The following is a 20000-nucleotide window of genomic DNA, read 5'->3' as shown; positions in this document are numbered from 1 at the left end:
GAACTAAACGATTGTGCAAGTGCCAAAGTTAGTTTCCTAACTAGTTTTACCGGTTCAAATTTAATTTATTCGTCTGTGGCTCTGGACGGCGGCTCGCTCAAAGAAAGAAACGGTTGCTCGCCGTGGTTTCTCTCTCGGGAAACCATCTGCTCTCGAGTAGTTAACGGTACAAGAAATAACTGGTGAATGATCTTAATACAGTGACGTGACCCTTCCTCTCTCCACACAGGGACTTTGTATAGTCACGCACTGAGTCGTAACTGAAATTCCTCCTGGACCCTACCCACTCCGCCCGTTTAAGTATTACAGACAGAAGTTTTACTGCGTTTTTTGTTGTTCCATTTCAGTTCCTACAACTCGTCCGATTCCAATACCTTACTCGCCAACAGGTGAGTATCATATTTCAGTTTAATCACCTTATCAGTCATTTTTTTTTTAATCCATTCGACGTTTTTGTAATTACTTGTGTGAAGAGCATCGACAGCTGCTTGGGAACAAAAAGACCCTTCTTTTGGTCTTTCATGTAGCGAGTTCGTCGCCTTTTTGCTCTCCTCCTTATCATTTTTTTATACCACCGCTACGTTTTATTACAAACAAAACCTTTCTTAAACAAGAAAATGTTCCAGGGCAAATTGAAGAAACATGTCTTTCTTTTAAACAGTGAAACTGCCAAGTACTCTAGCAGTGTATCCGCTTGATGACAAGAGAAAAAGAAACGACATCAGTCTAGAGAAAAACCCACCAGCAAAATTTGGAAAAGTTACATACGGTGAAGGCCCTGATGGTCGACGGTATGGCTCCACGCAATTTTCTGGCCTATCAAATAGCTATGTAGAGATTCCTAACACTGGGAAACTGGACGCTAGGTACTCCATCACTGTATTGATACATGTTTTCAAAGAAAAGAGATCTGGGGGCTACATACTGAGATACAACCCCTCTGGTAAAGGATTTCAAGTGCGAATAATTTCAGGAAGGCTTGAAGTACAAATAATGGAGCGCAGGCGCAGGACGACGTATTTGGTCAGTACTCGTAAACCTGTGATTGAGGACAAGGTTTGGCGTTACATCGGTGTAACATACAGCGAGAGAACCCAAAGGCTGACCATTTGGGTAAACTCTAAGCCTATTTTGTTCAAAGTACTTAGAAAAGTGCAGTTGGACACCAAGTATCCAATACGTCTCGGTGGCTCTGTTAATGGACAGTACTTCCGGGGGCGTCTATTTTGTGTGCAGTTGTACAGTGTTGCTCTTTCTCCGAGTCAAATTGAGGAAGCAAGGAAGAAGTGTTTCCTTAAAGGTAACAGTTCTGCTTAATCCATTGCTCTATGTTTCTTACGGTATCTGAGCAACTTTTATGTCAGAATGTTGAGTTGTTTCTTTTCTCTCATTACTCCTTGATTGCGAAGTAAGTGGGACATTTTCGAGGTAAATATTTGATTTCTAAACGCATATGTGCAGCTTTAGATCTCATTTGCGTATTTACAGGTACAAAGTGATTTCAAATTATCTAACTAAACTAAACTAAACTAAACTAAACTATTTAAGCAATAGAGGACGTTTTCCGTGTTTCCATAGCCTCATCTAAACACGTGGGGTAGAATTCCAGACAGTTATGCAAAGCCGAGACCCAGTCGAAGGTTTGCATAACTGTCGAGAATTCTCGATTCCGAGAACACCTTCGCGATGTTGAAAAGAATGACAAGGATGCATCTAAGCCAGTCGCTCGCCATTTTAATCTGCCTAACCACTCCAAAAAACACATGGCAATCTGCGGCCTTTCCCTACATCTAGGTACGACGGAAAGCCGCAAGAATCTGGAACAAAAATTCATCTTTCAAATCGGCACCCTTAATCCTCACGGTATTAACGAACGCTTTTCATTTAACTAATATATTCCTATTTTTCACGTTGCCATGTTACCACCAATAGCGTAGCTCCTACTCTACTATAAAAACTACACGTAACCCATAATCCCTCGATTCGCTCTGACGAAGGGCTAACGCTCGAAACGTCAGCTTTTAGAATCTCTGTACGGTGGCCAATTTACATTATCAACTCCGTTGATAAAACCAAATTTTTGTATACTACTTCCCCACCGACGCAGCACCACAGTTTCTTTAGAAACTACCCCTTCATTCTACTGTTAAAACGGTCGGTCTTAAATTTTGGGACTACGAAGGGCTTGTTGCGCTGTAAGAAATGGCGAGATTGGCTGCTGGAGCGGCAACAGCTCTTGCATCGGATGCTCTGTATCGGTGGGGTTGGTCTCAAATGTGTTGTTACTTAAGAAATGGTAAACGGCTCTGCGTGCACTGTTGAGTTATGGTGCACGCGGGAGGTTGCTAAGCACGAGAGAAGCGTAAGAGTCGCTCGAGGCGATAGCCGAGAGCGATTCTAGCTTCTTGAGTGCTTAGCAAACTCCCAACTCTCTACGCTTTCAACCCACTCATACCAGTTTAATTCCTCGACAGTTACTGCACATTTTTAACGCGAAACTACATGAAATAGTTTCGTAGTGATATGAATAACGCGAACTTGTATTTTTAAATGAAGTCCTCGTAGCCGTCGTCGTCCTCGTTTCGTAAGCTCCCTATTGTCTTTGCACATGCGTCGCCTCTGTTGAAAGCGATCAACCTATCGCAAACAGCGCGACTTTTCCAATCAAAAAAGCGACGTTACACTATTTCAGCTCAAATGGCCGAAGAAATAAATCTCAAAAAGAAAATCGACATAGCATTTATCATATCACAATTTATAGGCGTAATGTTCCATAAATTAGCAGCGTTTTTGTAAGACAGCGCAGGGCCAGAAATGATAGATAAGGCCCGTTTTTCCACGTGTTTCAATTTGCACTTTAGGTATATAGGTAAAGCATGAAAGAATACTGGAGGCGCCAAATGATTAAGATGTGGGGAAACGATAGCCTTTACATAGAACACAGTCCCCAGTTTCATTTCGCCATATATATTTTTTAATCATCGCTCTTTAAATAGTAAGCAGGTTTAGTTTCCCGATTGTTGTCATAATTTTATTTTTATCTGCCGATCCTATCATAACTAGTTTTTTCACTTTCTTTCCATAACAAAAACAAATGCGTTTTTATTTTATTTTATGGTAATATTTTGTTGTTTTCTTGATAGGTCCACCCATTACAATTCCGACACCCACCTCTTGGCCAACGCGTCCACCAACAAGTAAGTTATCGTGGATACTCATTGTTTTTCTTTTCATTGCCTGTTTCTGTTCCTTGCACTTCAAGTCCTTAGCGTTAATTTATCCTTTAAATATATCTTCCCTTCTTCACGCCTTTTTTTTTCTTAGTTTGCAAGGCTCGAATCGACCTTGGATTCCTTGTTGATGGTACCAATACGGTCCTTCGTTCTGGAAGCTCACAATACCAACAAGTAATTGAATTTTTGCGTGAATTTGTCCGTCAGTTTGCAATCTCCAGAACGGCCTCTCGAATTGGAATTGTTACGTACGCATCGCAATCCAAGACTTTGATCGAATTCTCTAGATCGTACACGCGTGGGCAAGTTTACGACGCAATCCGTCAAATACGGGAACTGGGCGGTACAAGAAGATTGGGAAGAGCGTTAACTTATGCAAAGACCTATCTGTTCCGAGGAAAACCACAGTGTGGCAGAAGAAGAATTTTGATATGTCTGACTGGTGGTGCATCCATCGATCAAGTGCAGCAACCTGCGGCGACCTTGCTAGGAGCTGGTGTGGAGATTTTCATGATTGGTGTTGGTAGGGTCGATAGCCCAACTCTCTTGCAAGTTACAACTGACAGGCGGCACGTATTTGTAATTGGATTTACACAGCTTTATACCATTGTAAAAACCATCAAAGGGAGCATATGCCACTCTCCTGGTAAGTTTCGGTGTTATGGAACATTACTATACTATCGCTTCTTTAAGTTAGGTGATTACTTTCAATTAAGAATCCTTGATGGGCCCGTTTACATCGACGGTTTTTGACTAACGCCAACTTTACAGTAACGAGTGAAATTTGTGAATTATGTCAGGAAAGGTCTGACAGTACTGGGGGCCAAAATAAAACCAGGGAGGGGGGGGGGGGGCTGGTGGTATTAGTCGTGTTTATTGACCACGTTTTACGCGTTTTCGAATAATGCTTGCTAAAGTGGAGTGCTTCTGTATACTGGCATCTCTTTAGGTTTGCTTAGAGATTATTGCTATTCTAGCACCTTTCTTTTCAACTGTCCGCTTGACTTCAAACATTGGTGAATGAATTGACAAACTATGATTGTGTTTTTTCCTACGTTGCTTCGTGTCGCGTCAAATAAAATTGTGGTAACCGTATAGAATAACTTTCTCTTGGGAAAACTTATCTCTTAATAAGAGAATTTCGTCATTCGAAAAGAAAGCCGCTGTACTCTTTGAGATTTTACTGCCGGAGCCAATTTGAATCCAAGCCAACTCAAGTATGTCCACAATATGAAACACAAGCGTTCACACAAACTGTATCCAAAGTTGCATGTGATTACCACACAGTATTATTACCTACCAATGTCTGATAGACGTGTGAACGCGGACAGCCATTCGACTAAGTCAGCCTAAGAAGGTCAGGCGTAAAGCATTCTTTTGACCACCCTGTCCTCGGACTTAAGCTCATGTGATTTTTGTTCCTATTAATTTACATGTACAAGTCAGACGGTTGTTATTGAAGTCCCTATATTAAAGTTAGTTTGCGTTTTACAAACATCCTCCTGCAATTATCTTGTTTGTTTCAGTGATAGTCCGGCGTGGAGAAGTCGCTGTTTATCAGTTTTCCGGCGTATCAACAAATCGAGACATCAGCGGTTACGTCAATCCTCCCGCGAAGTTTGTTGGTGTTTACTACTCACGTGGCCCTGACAAAAATCCAAAGGGCGCGCTGTCTTTTAGAGGAATAAGTCACAGCTACGTTCTTATTCCCAACAATGGCTGCTTGGACACAAAATTCTCAATAACCATACTGTTCTGGGTGTATCCCGAAACGACCGGCCCGCTTGTCCACTTCAATCCCAATGGCAGGGGAGTCAACCTTTCGATAATGAAGGGCTACAAGTTATATTTTGGCGTCATGCCACGTTCAGGCAAATCTGGAAAACGATTCTACTACCCCATAAAGCCACGCATATGGAGCTACATCGGTGCAACCTACAACCACAAAACAGAACTAGCTACTCTGTGGATTGATAGCATAGCCGTCAAACAAATTAGGATTCGTGGTCTTGGTCTTGGCCTTGCAACTAACCATCCGATTGTTATTGGACAAAACCCTCGCGACCGACGAAGATTTCGTGGACGAATTTCGTGCTTGCAGATTTATAACTACGCTATGGATGGTGTTAAGATGCGAAGTAAAATGACGCGATGTTACAAGTCAGGTGTGTTCAGGACGCGCCTCTTTCTCCTTTGAGATAATAGGATTTAAGCACTCTTTCGTGATCCCAATTGAAAAAAAAAGAAGCGTATTTGCAAACTTTATCTCTCTTTGTCGGTTGTTTTTTCTGGTTTGCACGTTACCTGTTTATCACAATGACATGAGCATGGCCGCACATTTGAATTGAGCATGCGTTAACTCAGAGATATGATGACCAATTCGTTTTATCTCAGTTCTTGTCCCTCCGGTGGGCAAGAAGGATTAGCACCAGCGGCAAGTGAAATTCAAATGTGTTTAGCTCAATTTATTCCTTTTTTTCATACCTTTCAGTTCCTACGACTCGTCCGACCTTAATACCTTCCGAGCCAACAGGTTAGTCTCACAGTTGGAATCTGATTACTACTCATTTGAACTTTTTTATGAAGAAGTGCTTCCCTTCTCCACCCATTTCAAACACTGTCCCCAAACTACAATGATATACGTTTTTCACGGGTAACCCTTTCCGGGCAATCTAACCGTAATCTTTGATATTACTCCTGAGTTTAAACGCTTTCCATAGAAGCTGTTGTATAACTTCGGCAAATCAAGACTTCCAGGACTTTCAAGTTTCATGATAAAGTGGAAAGTGATTCAAATTCATTCTTCCGTAGCATGAAGAGAAGTGCTTTTCGCTAAGGTATTAAGAAGCAAACTGAAAAAAGAAAAATCCTTTCGACGGATAGTATTTTGTGCCTGTATTTCTGGCGAGTAAAAATTTTCATAGAGCAAGTGAAGGTCCTAGCAAAGTTAGAAGGGTCATCCGAAAAAGAAGAATTAGAATAATTTGAGACCAATTGTCGTCACCAATCTAATTGACATGACTATGATGAATGTATTTTACGTTTGTGTAAGGTGACAATTCAATACTTCTCTCGTATCTAAAAAGAAGTGCGTTTCTCTGATGTTGTATTTTACGTTTGTGGAGCTCATATTAATCTTGGTATGTTTTGTTACAGAGGAATTACCAAGCAGCCTTGCCGTGTATCCTTTGGATAAAAATAGACTTGGAGCTGACATCAGTAGCAGCCGAAATTTGCCAGCGAAACTTTTTGGAATTAAGTACAATGAAGGACCAGATGGTCGACGCTACGGCTCCACTGAATTTTACGACCGAACAAGCTACGTGGAGATCCCCAACACTGGAAAACTGGACCCTAGGTATTCTAGTACCTTCTTGATATGGGTAAACCACAGAGGACGCTACGGCAACATACTTCGCTACAAGTCAAACAAATTTCAAGTGCATATGATTAGTCCACGAGTTCTTGAAGTAGTAATAAAGGGGCGCATACGCCGAAGAACTATCAGGGTACAGACACAAGGAAATGACGTCAGATACGAGGCTTGGAATTACATAGGGGTGACCTATGATTATCGAAAACAACTGTTGACCATTTGGGTGAATTCTAAACCTGTTGTCAAAAAGAGAATCGGAAAAGTACAACTGGATACCAGGAAGAACATAAATCTTGGTGGCAAATTTGGCGGGAAAGGCTACTTCCTTGGTAGTCTGTTTTGTCTGCAGTTGTACAGTTTTCCTCTGTCAGGAAGGCAAATCGAACAGGCGAAGAAAACGTGCTTCCTCAGAGGTAAATTTGTAATATCAGTGCATTTTTTCTCAGTTTGGGATGCGCATGGCAATTACTACCACCTCTACTTGAACCCGTATTAGCAATGAACTTGTCAGAAACCGATTAAAATGTAAATTTATCATGATTTTTTTTATACAGGTTGCATTCCACTTCGAGTAGGGGTGGTTGGTTTGCTGGACGATACTTGCCGCTGAATATTTTATGTTGAATACGGCATGCATACACATGTACACGGATATCATCCCGAATATTGATGAGTGTGAAATATCAACCGTTTCCTTTCTATTTCCAAATTGTGGAGGAATAAAAAGACTCAAGCGTCAAGGGAAGAACCAAATAAACCAATTAGAACGCGAATATTCAAATACCTGTACAAGTGTACCACAAAACGATCGCTGCACCTTGTACAATCGATCTCCGATTTATTTACTTCTGATGGGTTCAAAAGATTGGCGGGAGAGATCTGGCTAATTAATGCCGGTGCGTTAAAGTTGTACCACATCCGAAATGAAAACCATCGAATTGGAAGGTTTTAGTGATAGTTACAAGCTCTTTAATTTAGCACGAGAAGCCTTATCACTTCTTTTATTTTTTCACAGAACACATTACCCTTCCGCCACCCATAACGACGCCAACCCCTGCACCCACAAGTGAGTTCTTTTATGGTTGATACAATTTTTTGTTATGCCCCTCCTTCTAGGAGCCCGAAAAAGCTATTCGTTCAACTCCGATCCGCTTCATAGAATATGCTGGTATTACATAATATTTGCCATGTCATAAAAGCAGAGTTGCATCAAGATTAAATGCATGGAAATATCGTCGTCTCAGTTCAAGGTAGTAAAGAAAATAAGAAATAGGCTCCAGAAGTGTACACGGTTTTTAGAATTGATCATAAGGTTTTCATTGAGAACCTTGCCGAACTAAAAAACCAATACTACGTGCCCTGATACCCGTGATATTTGCACGTAGTTTGTGCTTGTTACTTTATTTTCAATTTATAGTAAAGTCTTGGTTGTTTGTTTGTTTGTTGTTGTTTGTTAGAATAGATGCATTCTTTTTTTGCAGGTAAACTGGAAAGCATCTGAGATTTGAATGTCCCTCTTTCTAATATTTATCATACTTGTTCTTCCTTGTTTTTAATCAGAATAAATTGCAGTGATCATCCATTATATTGATTTTGCATTCTTCCTTCTTGTCTGTAGTTTGTACCGCTCGAATTGATCTTGGTTTCCTCATTGAAGCCACTAGTTCTGTGATGCGTTCTGGAAGCCACCAAATCAAACAGTTTTTAAGAGAAATCGTCCGTCGTTTTACAATCTCCACAAGTGCTGCCCGAATGGGACTGATGTCGTACGCATCGCGTGCAATCGGACTCCTTAGATTTACGGGATCGTCTTCGCGGAGACTTGTTAACAACGCAATCGATCGAATAAGGATACTAAATGGTGGAAGAATGCTGGGAAGTGCCCTACACAATGCTAAACAATACCTTTTCTATGGAAGCCCACGTTGCGGAAGAAGGAGGATTTTGATATGCCTGTCTGCTGGTGCATCCATCGATCAAGTGCAGCGACCAGCGGTGGCTTTGCAGGGAGCTGGTGTGGAGGTTTTCATGATTGCAGTTGGTGCAATCGATAGCCGAACTCTCTTGCAAGTTGCAACTGACAAACAACACGTGTTTAGAGTTGGCTTTACAAAACTCTACACCATATTAAGAACGCTCAAGGATAAGATTTGCTACTCTCCTGGTGAGTTTGTCCTGTTTTTTAAACATTGTTCATAACATAGCTATCGAATTGAATAGTGCAAACATGAACTCAATAACTGTATAGACTCACGGCCATGCATTGCACGTATCTTCAGCTGTCCTTGCTAAGACCCTTTCACCTTTTGGATTTGCAATCTTTTTTTTTTTTTTTTGGTTTTTGGCGTAGAGATGAACTATTTTTGAATTTGTTTTTCACAATTTGGCTTGAGGTTTCAACACGCCGATGAGGGTTAATGACTATGAATTGAGTCGTTCATTAAAACTGTTTCTAAACTTTTTCTGTGGAAGAATGAGTTAGTTCCTCTAGCTATGCGTGGATCATGGCTGCACTTGCATGGGACATTTGGAGAGCTTTTTTCTTGCTCTCTAAACTCTCCACGTCTTGCATTTGCATCTTGATAGACGCACGGTCGGCATGATCATAGTCCTGAGTGATAAATTGAACAGTGGCGCACTAGTGTATATCTTTCAGATAGCCGTGTCTCTCGGGACAAAATAAATGCAAACAAGTTTAATAAATTTCTTTGCTTTTGTATCGACTTTCCTTTGTGTTCACTTACCTTTGTTTAGTAAGTCATGTTTTTACTTCCTTCCTGCTCACAAAAATTTACTTCAGACTACATTCTCCCCGGCGAAATCTACAACTCTAATTCCCTTGATGTATAAACAAAATTTGCGAATTTTTTACCGTTCTTATTTTGTTTCTGGTTCTTTTTAGTCATCATCCGCCGTGGAGCAGTGGCTATTTACCAGTTTACCAGCGCCTCCAAAAACCTTGATATAAGTCCTTATAGAAATCCTCCCGCCAAGTTTTCCGGCGTGTACTATTCACGTGGCCCTGACAACCATCGACAAGGCGCGCTTTCTTTCAGAGGAACGAGAAACAGTTACGTTCTTATTCCAAACAATGGGTGCCTGGACACAAGATATTCAATGACCATAATTTTCTGGGTATATCCAGAAACCCCAGGTGCATTGGTTCATTTTAATCCAAAAGGCAGGGGAGTCGACGTAGGTATTGCGCGCCCTTGTAGACTGTACGCTCGGTTCTGGGAACGCTCCGGCAAATACAAGAAAGAGCTGTTCAAGGGAATCATGCACCGCCAATGGAACTACGTCGCTGTAACCTACGATCACAGTACAGGCTTTGCCACACTGTGGAGCAATAGTGTTTCCATAATTCGACGTAGGATTGGCAGTTTCCCTCTGGGCCTTGCAACTAACTACCAGGTTTTCATCGGAAGGGAACCCGGTGATAGACGCAGATTCCGTGGAAAAGTGTCATGCTTGCAGATTTATAACTACCCTATGACTAGTATGCAAATTCGCAGCAAAATGAAGTGGTGTTTCCGGGAAGGTACGTATTCGCATCTCTTCCAGATTTTGAGATTTTAGCAAGTGATGTATAGACATGTAGGCCCTCAAACCTCTCCAGATTTTTACCAAGTTAACAGTAAGACATCGTCAAGGCTATTTGTCGCTTGCGATATTGATGACGGTAGTGTTGTTGACGGTAATTTTTAATCGATGGGGGACAGAGATATGTTCCTTTTATGTGGCTCTTTCTCTGGCGTTTGTCTTTTTACATGGTCATCATTCACTTCCTTTGCGAGAAAACTTCCTTTGACGTCGTAACTAATGAGTATCAAAGAGAGAAGTTGCAATGTTCATGAGCGCGCGTTGGATATGAGATGGTAAATAGCCAACGAGGCGCGTAGTGCTGAGTTGGCTATAACCAGTCTCATATCCAACAAGCGCGTTGGATTAAATTCATTAAACTCCAGAAGTTTGGAAGTACGAAATACGAGTGAAAAAAGCGAGAAAATCCAAGCGAAATCGAAAAAACGTGATGAAGATGCATATGCGATGTTGTGTAATACCTTGTGGTCAGACAGACGCACGCTCATCACAAAAACATTTCTTACCTTTTCGCGTACTTCTAACCGTTAGGATTAATCCAAACTTTCCTCAACAACGTTGTGTTTTTTCTTTATTCAAACAGAAATTTCGCTTTCCGGCGAAAAGAAAAATTAGCTTAGCAAGGCTAAGCGCAATCAATTGCTATATAAGGTCAAAGTAGGGCATATGAACTGATAACCGAGATTGAGTGAGCCAATTAGAGCTCGAGGAGTTCATTAACCGAGGTTGAAATTTTAATAATCTGTATTATTCCGTTTCAGAGCCCACTGCCCCTCCTGGCCCACCTGTCCCTCAACCTCACCCCCCAACAAGTAAGCCCCGCGTTTTCTTGTATTAACTTTTCCATCACATTTGAATGTTGTTTACGTCAACTTTATACTCAAAATAACAAACACTCGAAGCTCTCTTTACTTTCATTTAGCAATTACTGCAGTTTAATGCCTGAACGGTTTTTTCAGCAAAAAGAATTGCACTTAATTGTTTTGGAATGAACAGTTGAATAGGTCCATTGAATTAAAAGACTTTAAATAGCCAGTTGAGAGACTCTTCCTTTATAGACAACAAAGTATTCTAGAACTTAGTCCTGTATATTGTGCTTGTCGTCTTGCAGTGCCAAGAACTCTCGCTGTTTATCCGCTGGACAGAAAGAGACGCGGAATCGACATAAGCCGTTCAAAAAACCCATCAGCAAGGCTTCATGGAATCAAATACAATGAAGGACCAGATGGTCGACGCTACGGCTCCACTGAATTTTACGACCGAACAAGCTACGTGGAGATCCTCAACACTGGGAAACTGGACCCTAGGTATTCTAGTACCTTCTTGATATGGGTAAACCACAGAGGACGCTACGGCAACATACTTCGCTACAAGTCAAACAAATTCCAACTGCATATGATTAGATCACGAGTAATTGAAGTAGTAATAAAGGGGCGCATACGCAGAAGAGCTATCAGGGTACAGACACAAGGAAATGCCGTCAGATACAAGGCTTGGAATTACATAGGTGTGACTTATGATTATCGAAAACAACTGTTGACCATTTGGGTGAATTCTAAACCTGTTGTCACAAGAAGAATCGGAAAAGTACAACTGGATACCAGGAAGAACATAAATCTTGGTGGCAAATTTGGCGGGAAAGGCTACTTCCTTGGTAGTCTGTTTTGTCTGCAGCTGTACAGTTATCCTCTGTCCGGAAGGCAAATCGAACAGGCGAAGAAAAGGTGTTTCTTGAAAGGTAAAATTGATTGTATTGTTAGTTATGGTTTCTCCTTGATTACGTGGTCTTCATGAAAACATGGTATAACTCTTCAATATACTTCGCTGTTGGTATTTTTGGGTGATTTTGTTGTTGTTGTTGTTGTTGTTTAATTCTGTTTTGTTTTTCCGCATTGGTATTCAGTTTATTCGCAGTTGTAAGTTGGATTTGGGTATCAAGCAAGTTTGCATTCTCGTCGTTCTCAGTTCTCTGCCTCTTTTTTGCTAATATTCCTAATCTGACCCTATGTGCAACCGGCATTCAACAAAAGATACCTTGGTACAACTTACAGTCGACTGCATCTCAATTATCGTTCAGTTTTTACTAACGTGGATGTATGTCTGTGGAAAAGTGTGTCAGAAATTAAAAATACTGTCCCGATATTGCTCTTTCTAAAATTCATTGTTATTAAGTTTTTGTTCTCTAAAAATATCTTATTTCATTGCTTTTATATTTGGATAATGCATCAAGAAATTTTTCACAATCTTTAGATTTTTCTCGTTATCAACATTATTATTATAAAATTTTTAATTGTGTTGTTACTGTCTTTCAGGACCCATCACCTTTCCGCCGGATGTGACGCCGACTCCAACCCCTGCACCAAAAGGTAAGTTGTTTACGTCACGGGTGTTGCCTTGGTTTCTTTTGGTAATTCAGTTTATACTGCGGTTAAGTCGTCCATCACTGAGCACATTTGAAAGCAATTCAAATAATACTGTATTAGCTAACCTATGAAACGTAACAAATTTAAACTGAAAAGCCGCCCGATAAAAAGTTAGTGCAATAGAAAGATTACTACAAAGTTACAAAGAAAGGGTAGTTGCCGTGTTAAAAAAGAGATTGCTGAAGCAGTTTGTATCGAAAACTGAAGTTTTGCGGTGTTCATTCCTCGTCTTTCTGTCATGGTTTTGCCATTCAAATCTTGGGTAACCACAACTCGAAAAATTATTTGTTGTATTTTCAATTGCATGAAATCACTAATAAAAAGTACCGTATGTCTTTTTCTTTCTCTAAGAGCTTGCTGTGCTTAATTTCTTCGAATTTCTTTTTGTCTTCAGTTTGTACTTCTCGTATCGACCTCGGATTCCTTATTGATACCACCAAAAAAGCTATGCTTTCTGGAGGTCAATACTTTCAGCAATTTCTGCGGGAAATTGTCCGCCGATTTGCTGTCTCCAGAAGTACTACCCGAATTGCCGTGTTCACCTACGCATCGCGGACCTATCGAAACATCGGATTCGCTGAATCCTACTCGCGGAGCCGAGTTTACAGCGCAATCAGTCAAATCCGAACACTCGGTGATGCAAGATATTTGGGAAAAGCCTTAACTTATGTCAGAAAGTACATGTTTAGAGGGAAGCCCCAGTGTGGAAGAAGAAGAATTTTGATATGTCTGACAGCTGGTGCATTCATCGATCAAGTGCGGCGACCAGCGGTGGCTTTGCATTTAGCTGGTGTGGAGATTTTCATGGTTGGTGTTGGTAGGGTCGGAAGCCAAACTCTCTTGCAAGTTGCAACTGACAGTCGTCATGTGATGGTCGTTGGATTTACGCAGCTTTATACCATCGTTAATACACTTACTGACAGGATTTGCTCACATCCTGGTAAGTTAGTTGTTGTTTTGTTTTGTTTTGAGATCTAGCCAGTGAAATTAACTGAATTTGGTCTCAGATTTGAGCCAAATTTAACAAAACTTCATCACATGAAGGTGACCAAAACTAATTCAGTACAACGGGTTAATTAATATTCGTAAAGGGAACATGTTTCGGGTTTACTTTGGACTGAAAAGGTTTGAAAATAGTCCACTCAGATTTGAAGGGTTTTAAATGTTTTTTTTTTTGGCATGCGTGCTAAAACTATTTTGTCTCTTAGAACAACCTTTTGATTGCTTTGACACTTAAATCCATTATTGCTTAAAGAATATCCCAGTTTGAACGTCTACGTCTTAGGGCAATTGAACTATTGCTATGAAGATTTTTGTACCTGATGGACCCCTTGTTGGTTAATTTCAGTGATTCGGCGTCGTGCAGCAGTCGTTGTTTACCAGTTTAATGGAGTATCCAAGAATCGTGATGTTAGTGATTACGCCAGTCCTCCCGCGAGATTTTTCGGCGTAGACTACTCAAGTGGCCCAGATAATAATCCTAAGGGTTCGCTGTATTTCAGAGGAACGCGAAACAGCTACGTTCTTATCCCTCACATTGGCTGCCTAGATACTATATATTCAATCACCATACTTTTCTGGTTGTATCCGAAAAGTACCGGCCCATTGCTTCATTTTAATCCAAATGGTAGAGGAGTCGACGTACAAATCGAAAGTCCCTTTAGGCTCAGCGCTCGCTTTCTGCCACGCTCGGGCAAATCCGTGAGACCGGTAACCAAGAGAATACCTCCAAACAAGTGGAGCTACCTCGCTGTTACTTACAACTACAAGACAGGCCTAGCCACTTTGTGGAAGTTCAGCATTCCCATCTTTCAACTTTCTATTGGTCGTTTTCGCCGGGGCCTCGAAACTGGCTACCCGATTGTAATTGGACGAAAACCGGGAGACCGACGCAGTTTCCAGGGGAAAATCTCATGTCTGCAGATCTACAACTATGCTATGACTGGTGTGCAGATCCGTAGTAAGATGACGCGATGTCATAATCCAGGTGTGTATAGGGTGCCAGGCAGGACCCTGTTTTACATAAGACGAGGCAGTTTTGCCAAAATGTTCTGGTGACCTTTTTTCGCTTGCAAAAAAACAACCTACGATTCGTATCAGACCCAACAGCTTTTGAACCACAAAACAAGAACTTTGAAAAAAAAACATATTTTATCTTTATTGTTTGTAGTGTTTTTCCCACACCATGCAAGCGCCTTTTACGTACAATTTTAATCAGGACTTTCTTGGTATTCTCCCTCGTATTGTAATCTAAACTCATCCGTTTAGTTTTGTACCTTCTTTTCAGTAACCGGTCCAACAACTCGTCCAATAACATTACCCTCCACACCAACTGGTAAGTCTTTTATCGATGAAACTTTTTTCCATGTGTACCCATGTAGCTTTCATCTTTCAGCAGAAGGTAACATTCGAAGCGCGAATTGTTTGAACTTAACCGATGTGCCTAAATTTGACCACAGTATTTTTTTCGTTAAGCGCTTGCCTCTATCTCAACCGAAGGGAGTGGTACTTATGGAACTCAGTCGTCAAAAATGTACTTTCCGTCTTCCCAATCATTATTTTTCTCTTTTTCCTGAGTAGACCGAAATTACCTGGGGTTTATACCTTTCAGAGTTTCCTTCGAACCATCTATTGGGAACAATCGGGTTGTTTTGAAGAGCCTAGGCTGATGCATTATTCACATTCTCTGTACTTTTCACTCAGATGTACATCCTTTTATAGAAATTTGCAATCCAGGGTAACTGGTGGTAATTTTTTTGGGTGCGTTTTCTAGGCCATTAACTTAATTTGTCTCGTCATTTATAATGATGCCTCGTTAATAATGAACTTTTTGACTTCACCAAAGGCCTGTCGTGACATAATATGATTGTATTGCTAACGGAGATTTCCTGTCATTGTGTTCCTACAGTGAGATTGCCAAGTTCTCTTGCTGTGTATCCGCTCGATAAAAAGAGAGGTGGTGTTGATGTAACAGGCCGAAACCCATCAGCAACCTTTGGAAAGGTTTCATACGGTGAAGGTCCTGATGGTCGAAAGTCCGGGTCCACCCAACTTTCCGGCCAACCAAAAAGCTATGTGGAGATCCCCAACACTGGCAAACTGGACGCTAGGTACTTCATCAGTGTATTAATATATGTTTACAGCGAAAAACAAACCGGCACCATACTGAACTACAACCCCGATCGTAAAGGATTTGAAGTAAGCATAATTGGTCAACGAAAGCTTCAGGTTGGAATACTGGAGCGCACTCGCCGAACAACCATCACGGTGTCTACCACTAAACCTGTGATTGGAGACAAGATTTGGAATTACGTTGGTGTAACATATGGCAGGAGAACTCTGACCATTTGGGTGAACTCTAAGGTTGTTGCATCCAAAGTAATAGGAAAAGTACAGTTGGATACCGGGAGACCAATAAGACTTGGTAGTTACAGGGGTAGCAGAAATTACTTCCGCGGTCGTCTATTTTGTCTTCAAGTATACAGTGTTGAACTATCAGGCAGGCAAATTGAGGAAGCTAGGAAAAGGTGTTTCCTTAAAGGTAAGATGAAGTTATTTCTTTAGTTAACTGTTGCTTTTACTCATTGAAGATGTGCATGCGCGTATTGGCATAACCCGCTGATGTAGGAAAATAAGTTTTGCGGGAAAATAAACAATTGAATGTTGTACCCAAATGAAATCTTCCGGGGTTAAGACTCTTTGTGTATTGTATTTGCATTACAATGTGGCATTCGCAATGATTTAAGGACAATGCCTACTATTGTTATTCGCATACGTTCTGTGCATCTCGACTTTGATACTCGGATTTCTTATGAGTGGTGGTTATTAATACAGGGATATTTTTGCGCGGTTCAAAACTATGCGGAGAAAGAACAACGTAGCATGTGCTCTCGCCCTTGGTATCCATAAAGAAAATTGGGGGTAACCACGTATTTTTCAGAGATAAGTAAGCTTCAATTTGGAAAAGAACGCTTTGTATTTTAAAGGTTTTACTAATATTGTTAATTCATTATCTTCGAAGAATGCGTGGTTACCCTCAATTTTCTTTTTGGATTTCAATAACACTTGTTAAGATCTGCTCTTCCCGCACATTCAGTAAACCACGCAAACATACCTTTAAATTAGAAGGCTTCGTCCTTAAATGATATGAAAATACCTGGAACAAAATGTTATATTCCCAAAGGGTTTGAACTGGGTACAAGATTGCGTTAGCAGATTTGGTCTATTGTTCATAAAGTTTCAGCAAAACTTAGTTTAAAAATACAAACTTTTCTGACGCTGATGGGGCTAATTTGGGTAAATATTCCTGTTGGGTGGTGGACTCTTGTTATAAATCTAATTCACCATTGGGTCTAATTTCTTTTTTCACAGAGCCGATTACGCTTCCGCCACCCTCTCCGTCGCCGACCCGTTTGCCGCGAAGTAAGTTGTTTTTTTTTCGAACTTCACTTGTTTGAACATTTATTTCTTCCCATTTATTTCTTCTTATCAAACATTGATGATGTGTTGAAACCGCTTGCCCACCCCTGCGGTCAACATCGCTCAATAACCTTCGACAAAATCGAAAGGTTGTTAAAACAAATGTTGAAATCGTTTTCCCGGGCCTTTAGGTCAATGAATTTATCCCACCATATAATTTTCCGAGTAAATCCCCTTCATAGCAGCATGCGCTTTGACAATCTCGCTTTGCCACCTTTAATTGAGCATTTTTTTTGTTTGTTTGTTTCTCTACAGTTTGTACAGCTCGTGTTGATCTTGGATTCCTCATTGAAGCCACCACTAATACTATGAGTCCCTCTAATCGAAAGTACGTGGAACAATTTTTATACCAACTGGTTCGCCGATTCATGATTTCTAGTAGAGCCACTCGTGTTGGTTTACTAACGTACGCAAAGCGCACCTATCAACTCATAGGATTTACTGCTTCCAACACTATTGAGCGAATTTACAAAGCAATCAGTGGAATACGGAAAATCAGTGGTGGGAGACGCTTGGGGTTTGCCCTTTCCTCTGCCAAAAAATTCCTGTTCAATCAAAAGCCTCAGTGTGGGAGGAGAAGGATTTTGATATGTCTGACAGCTGGTGCATCCATCGATCAAGTGCGGCGACCAGCTGTGGCTTTGCAAGGAGCTGGTGTGGAGATTTTCATGGTTGGTGTTGGTAGGGTCAATAGCCGAACTCTCTTGCAAGTTGCAACTGACAGGCGACACGTCTTTTTGGTTGGGCTTAAAAGGCTTTATACAATCTTAGGCACGCTCAGGGACAGAATTTGCTTTTCTCCCGGTGAGATTACTTTATTGCTTTGCCTATTGAACCTTAAATGGCACATTACGGCATTGATGTTGAACACATGTGAATTGCGCAGTTTTTAGCTCACAACTCACTTTCTTGTTCATTTCAGTGATTCGCCGTCGTGGAGCGGTCGCTATTTACCAGCTTACTGGCGCGTCGAAAAACCGAGACGTCAGCAGTTACGTGAACCCTCCAGCAAGGTTCGGAGACGTATACTTTTCACGAGGCCCTGACAACCATCCACAAGGCGCGCTGTCTTTCAGGGGAAGACGAAACAGCTACGTCCTCATTCCCAACAACGGCTGTCTAGACATCAGATATTCAATAACCGTAATTTTCTGGTTGTTCGCTGAAAGTTCTGGTCCCCTGGTTCATTTCAATCCATTAGGCTGGGGAGTCCATATTTGGATAGTCAAGAGGCCTTTCCGGTTTTACGCTCGTTTTGTACCTCGCTCAGGCAAATCTGTGCATGCAGTGTATAAACAAATAACGCCGAGACAGTGGCATTACGTCGCTGCGACTTACGATCACAGAACAGGCGTTGCCACGGTTTGGCGCAACAACATCCCAATCGCTCAACGCTTTATCGGTCGTTTCCCTCAAGGCTTAGCTACTAACTACCCAATTGTGATTGGACAGAAACCTGGTGATGGACGAATATTCCGTGGGAAAATATCGTGTTTGCAAATTTATAACTACGCGATGACTAGTTTACAGATGCGCAGTCAGATGAAGCGATGTTTCCGTTTAGGTAAGTCTGCGAATTTTTGACGGTCAAATTAATTGTAGTGCGGTGTTTGATTAAGTAATGGTGGCGCTTCGCGTCGCTGTGCAATCACAAATTCGGACTCTGTTGACTTAACACTGTTTATGAAAATATCGAAGGTTCCTCCTTATTCGATTCAGTCGCGACAAAAAGGATAAATCCAGAAGTAAAAAACCATGTTTTCAAAGCACAAACTTCGAGTGGGCTCTGATTTCAAGACCGCGCTTCTCGGAAGCCGTTCGAATGCTTTGCTCCGAGTGACTAAGTGATTCTACTCTGGACGATAATTGGTCATGTTTTTAACGTGTGAAGAATGCTATACGCGAAGGTGATTGGACGTATCGCTGTTTTCACATGTAAACATATAGCACATTTAAATTCCTATTTCCAAACTTTATTTCCTAAAATTCTCGCTATATATGTAATAAAAGAGTCTAGACAACGCTGCTCGCTTCAACGTGTCACGCAATGCCATTTTCAGCTCCAAAACATGGATGACCAATCAGAACGTTCATTTTGGGAATTAAACAAATCAGCTTGTGAGAAAGTTGTAGACAACGCTCCGCGACCAAAATAACTTCCACTGCATGGCGCGAAGCTTAAAATAGATTGAAAAAAACTATCATGGGACATGGCGATGAGTTATATCCCCTCATCCTTTCTTGACTGGAACAAATTAATTCAGGGATCAGAACAGGTCTGATCTCGGGAACTCCGATTTTTAGGTCCAGGGGCCCGTTTCTCGAAAGCCTTGGAAACTTTCGGATCCCGAAAGGCCAACTGTCAACCTTCGGTTTCGTCATTTTAGAGACCTGGTCTTTCCACAGATTTTAAGGACCCAAAAAATCAAAATGATTGAAAAGTTTCATGCCTCGGAGCGGCTTTGGTTTAAAGATACAAAGAGATTATGGTTCCCCAAATACCCCTGAAAAGTTACAGAACCTGCGGGAAACGTGCGTCGGTGCCCCAGCCTGTAGGTCTCACTTCCACTAATAGCTGTGTGTCGGAAAGTCGTGACACTGAAGAATTCGGTATTTCGGAGATCACTGCAAAAAAAGCTGCGATCCTTTCCAAGTTTCATACATATACTGTTTTATTTTGGTATTATTACGTTTCAGAGCCCACGCGTCCACACACCACTCCTCCAAGTAAGTGTATGCCATGGTTTACTTCCATGTAACAACCCGACAAGCTTTTGCGTAGAGATCTCTTTCAAGTCATATCGTGTCTTTATATGGTTTACTTATATTATTTGTGTCTGGATAAGAATTTAGGGATGAGGACCGTAGGTGATATCAAACATGACG

At 41.2% G+C, this 20000-nt stretch overlaps 1 protein-coding gene across 1 annotated transcript in view; it reads left to right on the top strand.

The window, feature by feature from the left end:
* LOC137976656 (uncharacterized) overlaps positions 1 to 20000 on the top strand; it is a 171668-nt gene that overhangs the window by 79117 nt on the left and 72551 nt on the right. The window contains exons 67-86 of the mRNA XM_068824022.1: positions 348 to 389; positions 662 to 1300; positions 3144 to 3197; positions 3325 to 3879; positions 4760 to 5398; positions 5725 to 5766; positions 6390 to 7022; positions 7625 to 7675; positions 8228 to 8773; positions 9512 to 10150; positions 10974 to 11024; positions 11324 to 11950; positions 12525 to 12578; positions 13030 to 13575; positions 13984 to 14622; positions 15544 to 16176; positions 17007 to 17057; positions 17370 to 17918; positions 18037 to 18678; positions 19812 to 19841. Coding sequence (XP_068680123.1) covers positions 348 to 389; positions 662 to 1300; positions 3144 to 3197; positions 3325 to 3879; positions 4760 to 5398; positions 5725 to 5766; positions 6390 to 7022; positions 7625 to 7675; positions 8228 to 8773; positions 9512 to 10150; positions 10974 to 11024; positions 11324 to 11950; positions 12525 to 12578; positions 13030 to 13575; positions 13984 to 14622; positions 15544 to 16176; positions 17007 to 17057; positions 17370 to 17918; positions 18037 to 18678; positions 19812 to 19841 — 7662 coding nt within the window. The remainder of the gene's footprint in view (positions 1 to 347; positions 390 to 661; positions 1301 to 3143; positions 3198 to 3324; positions 3880 to 4759; positions 5399 to 5724; positions 5767 to 6389; positions 7023 to 7624; positions 7676 to 8227; positions 8774 to 9511; positions 10151 to 10973; positions 11025 to 11323; positions 11951 to 12524; positions 12579 to 13029; positions 13576 to 13983; positions 14623 to 15543; positions 16177 to 17006; positions 17058 to 17369; positions 17919 to 18036; positions 18679 to 19811; positions 19842 to 20000) is intronic.

The sequence above is a fragment of the Montipora foliosa genome, chromosome 11 (assembly GCF_036669935.1).
Source record: "Montipora foliosa isolate CH-2021 chromosome 11, ASM3666993v2, whole genome shotgun sequence".
NCBI lineage: Eukaryota > Metazoa > Cnidaria > Anthozoa > Scleractinia > Acroporidae > Montipora > Montipora foliosa.
Note: the sequence above shows the minus strand (reverse complement) of the source record. Positions and strands in the feature narration are given on the sequence as shown.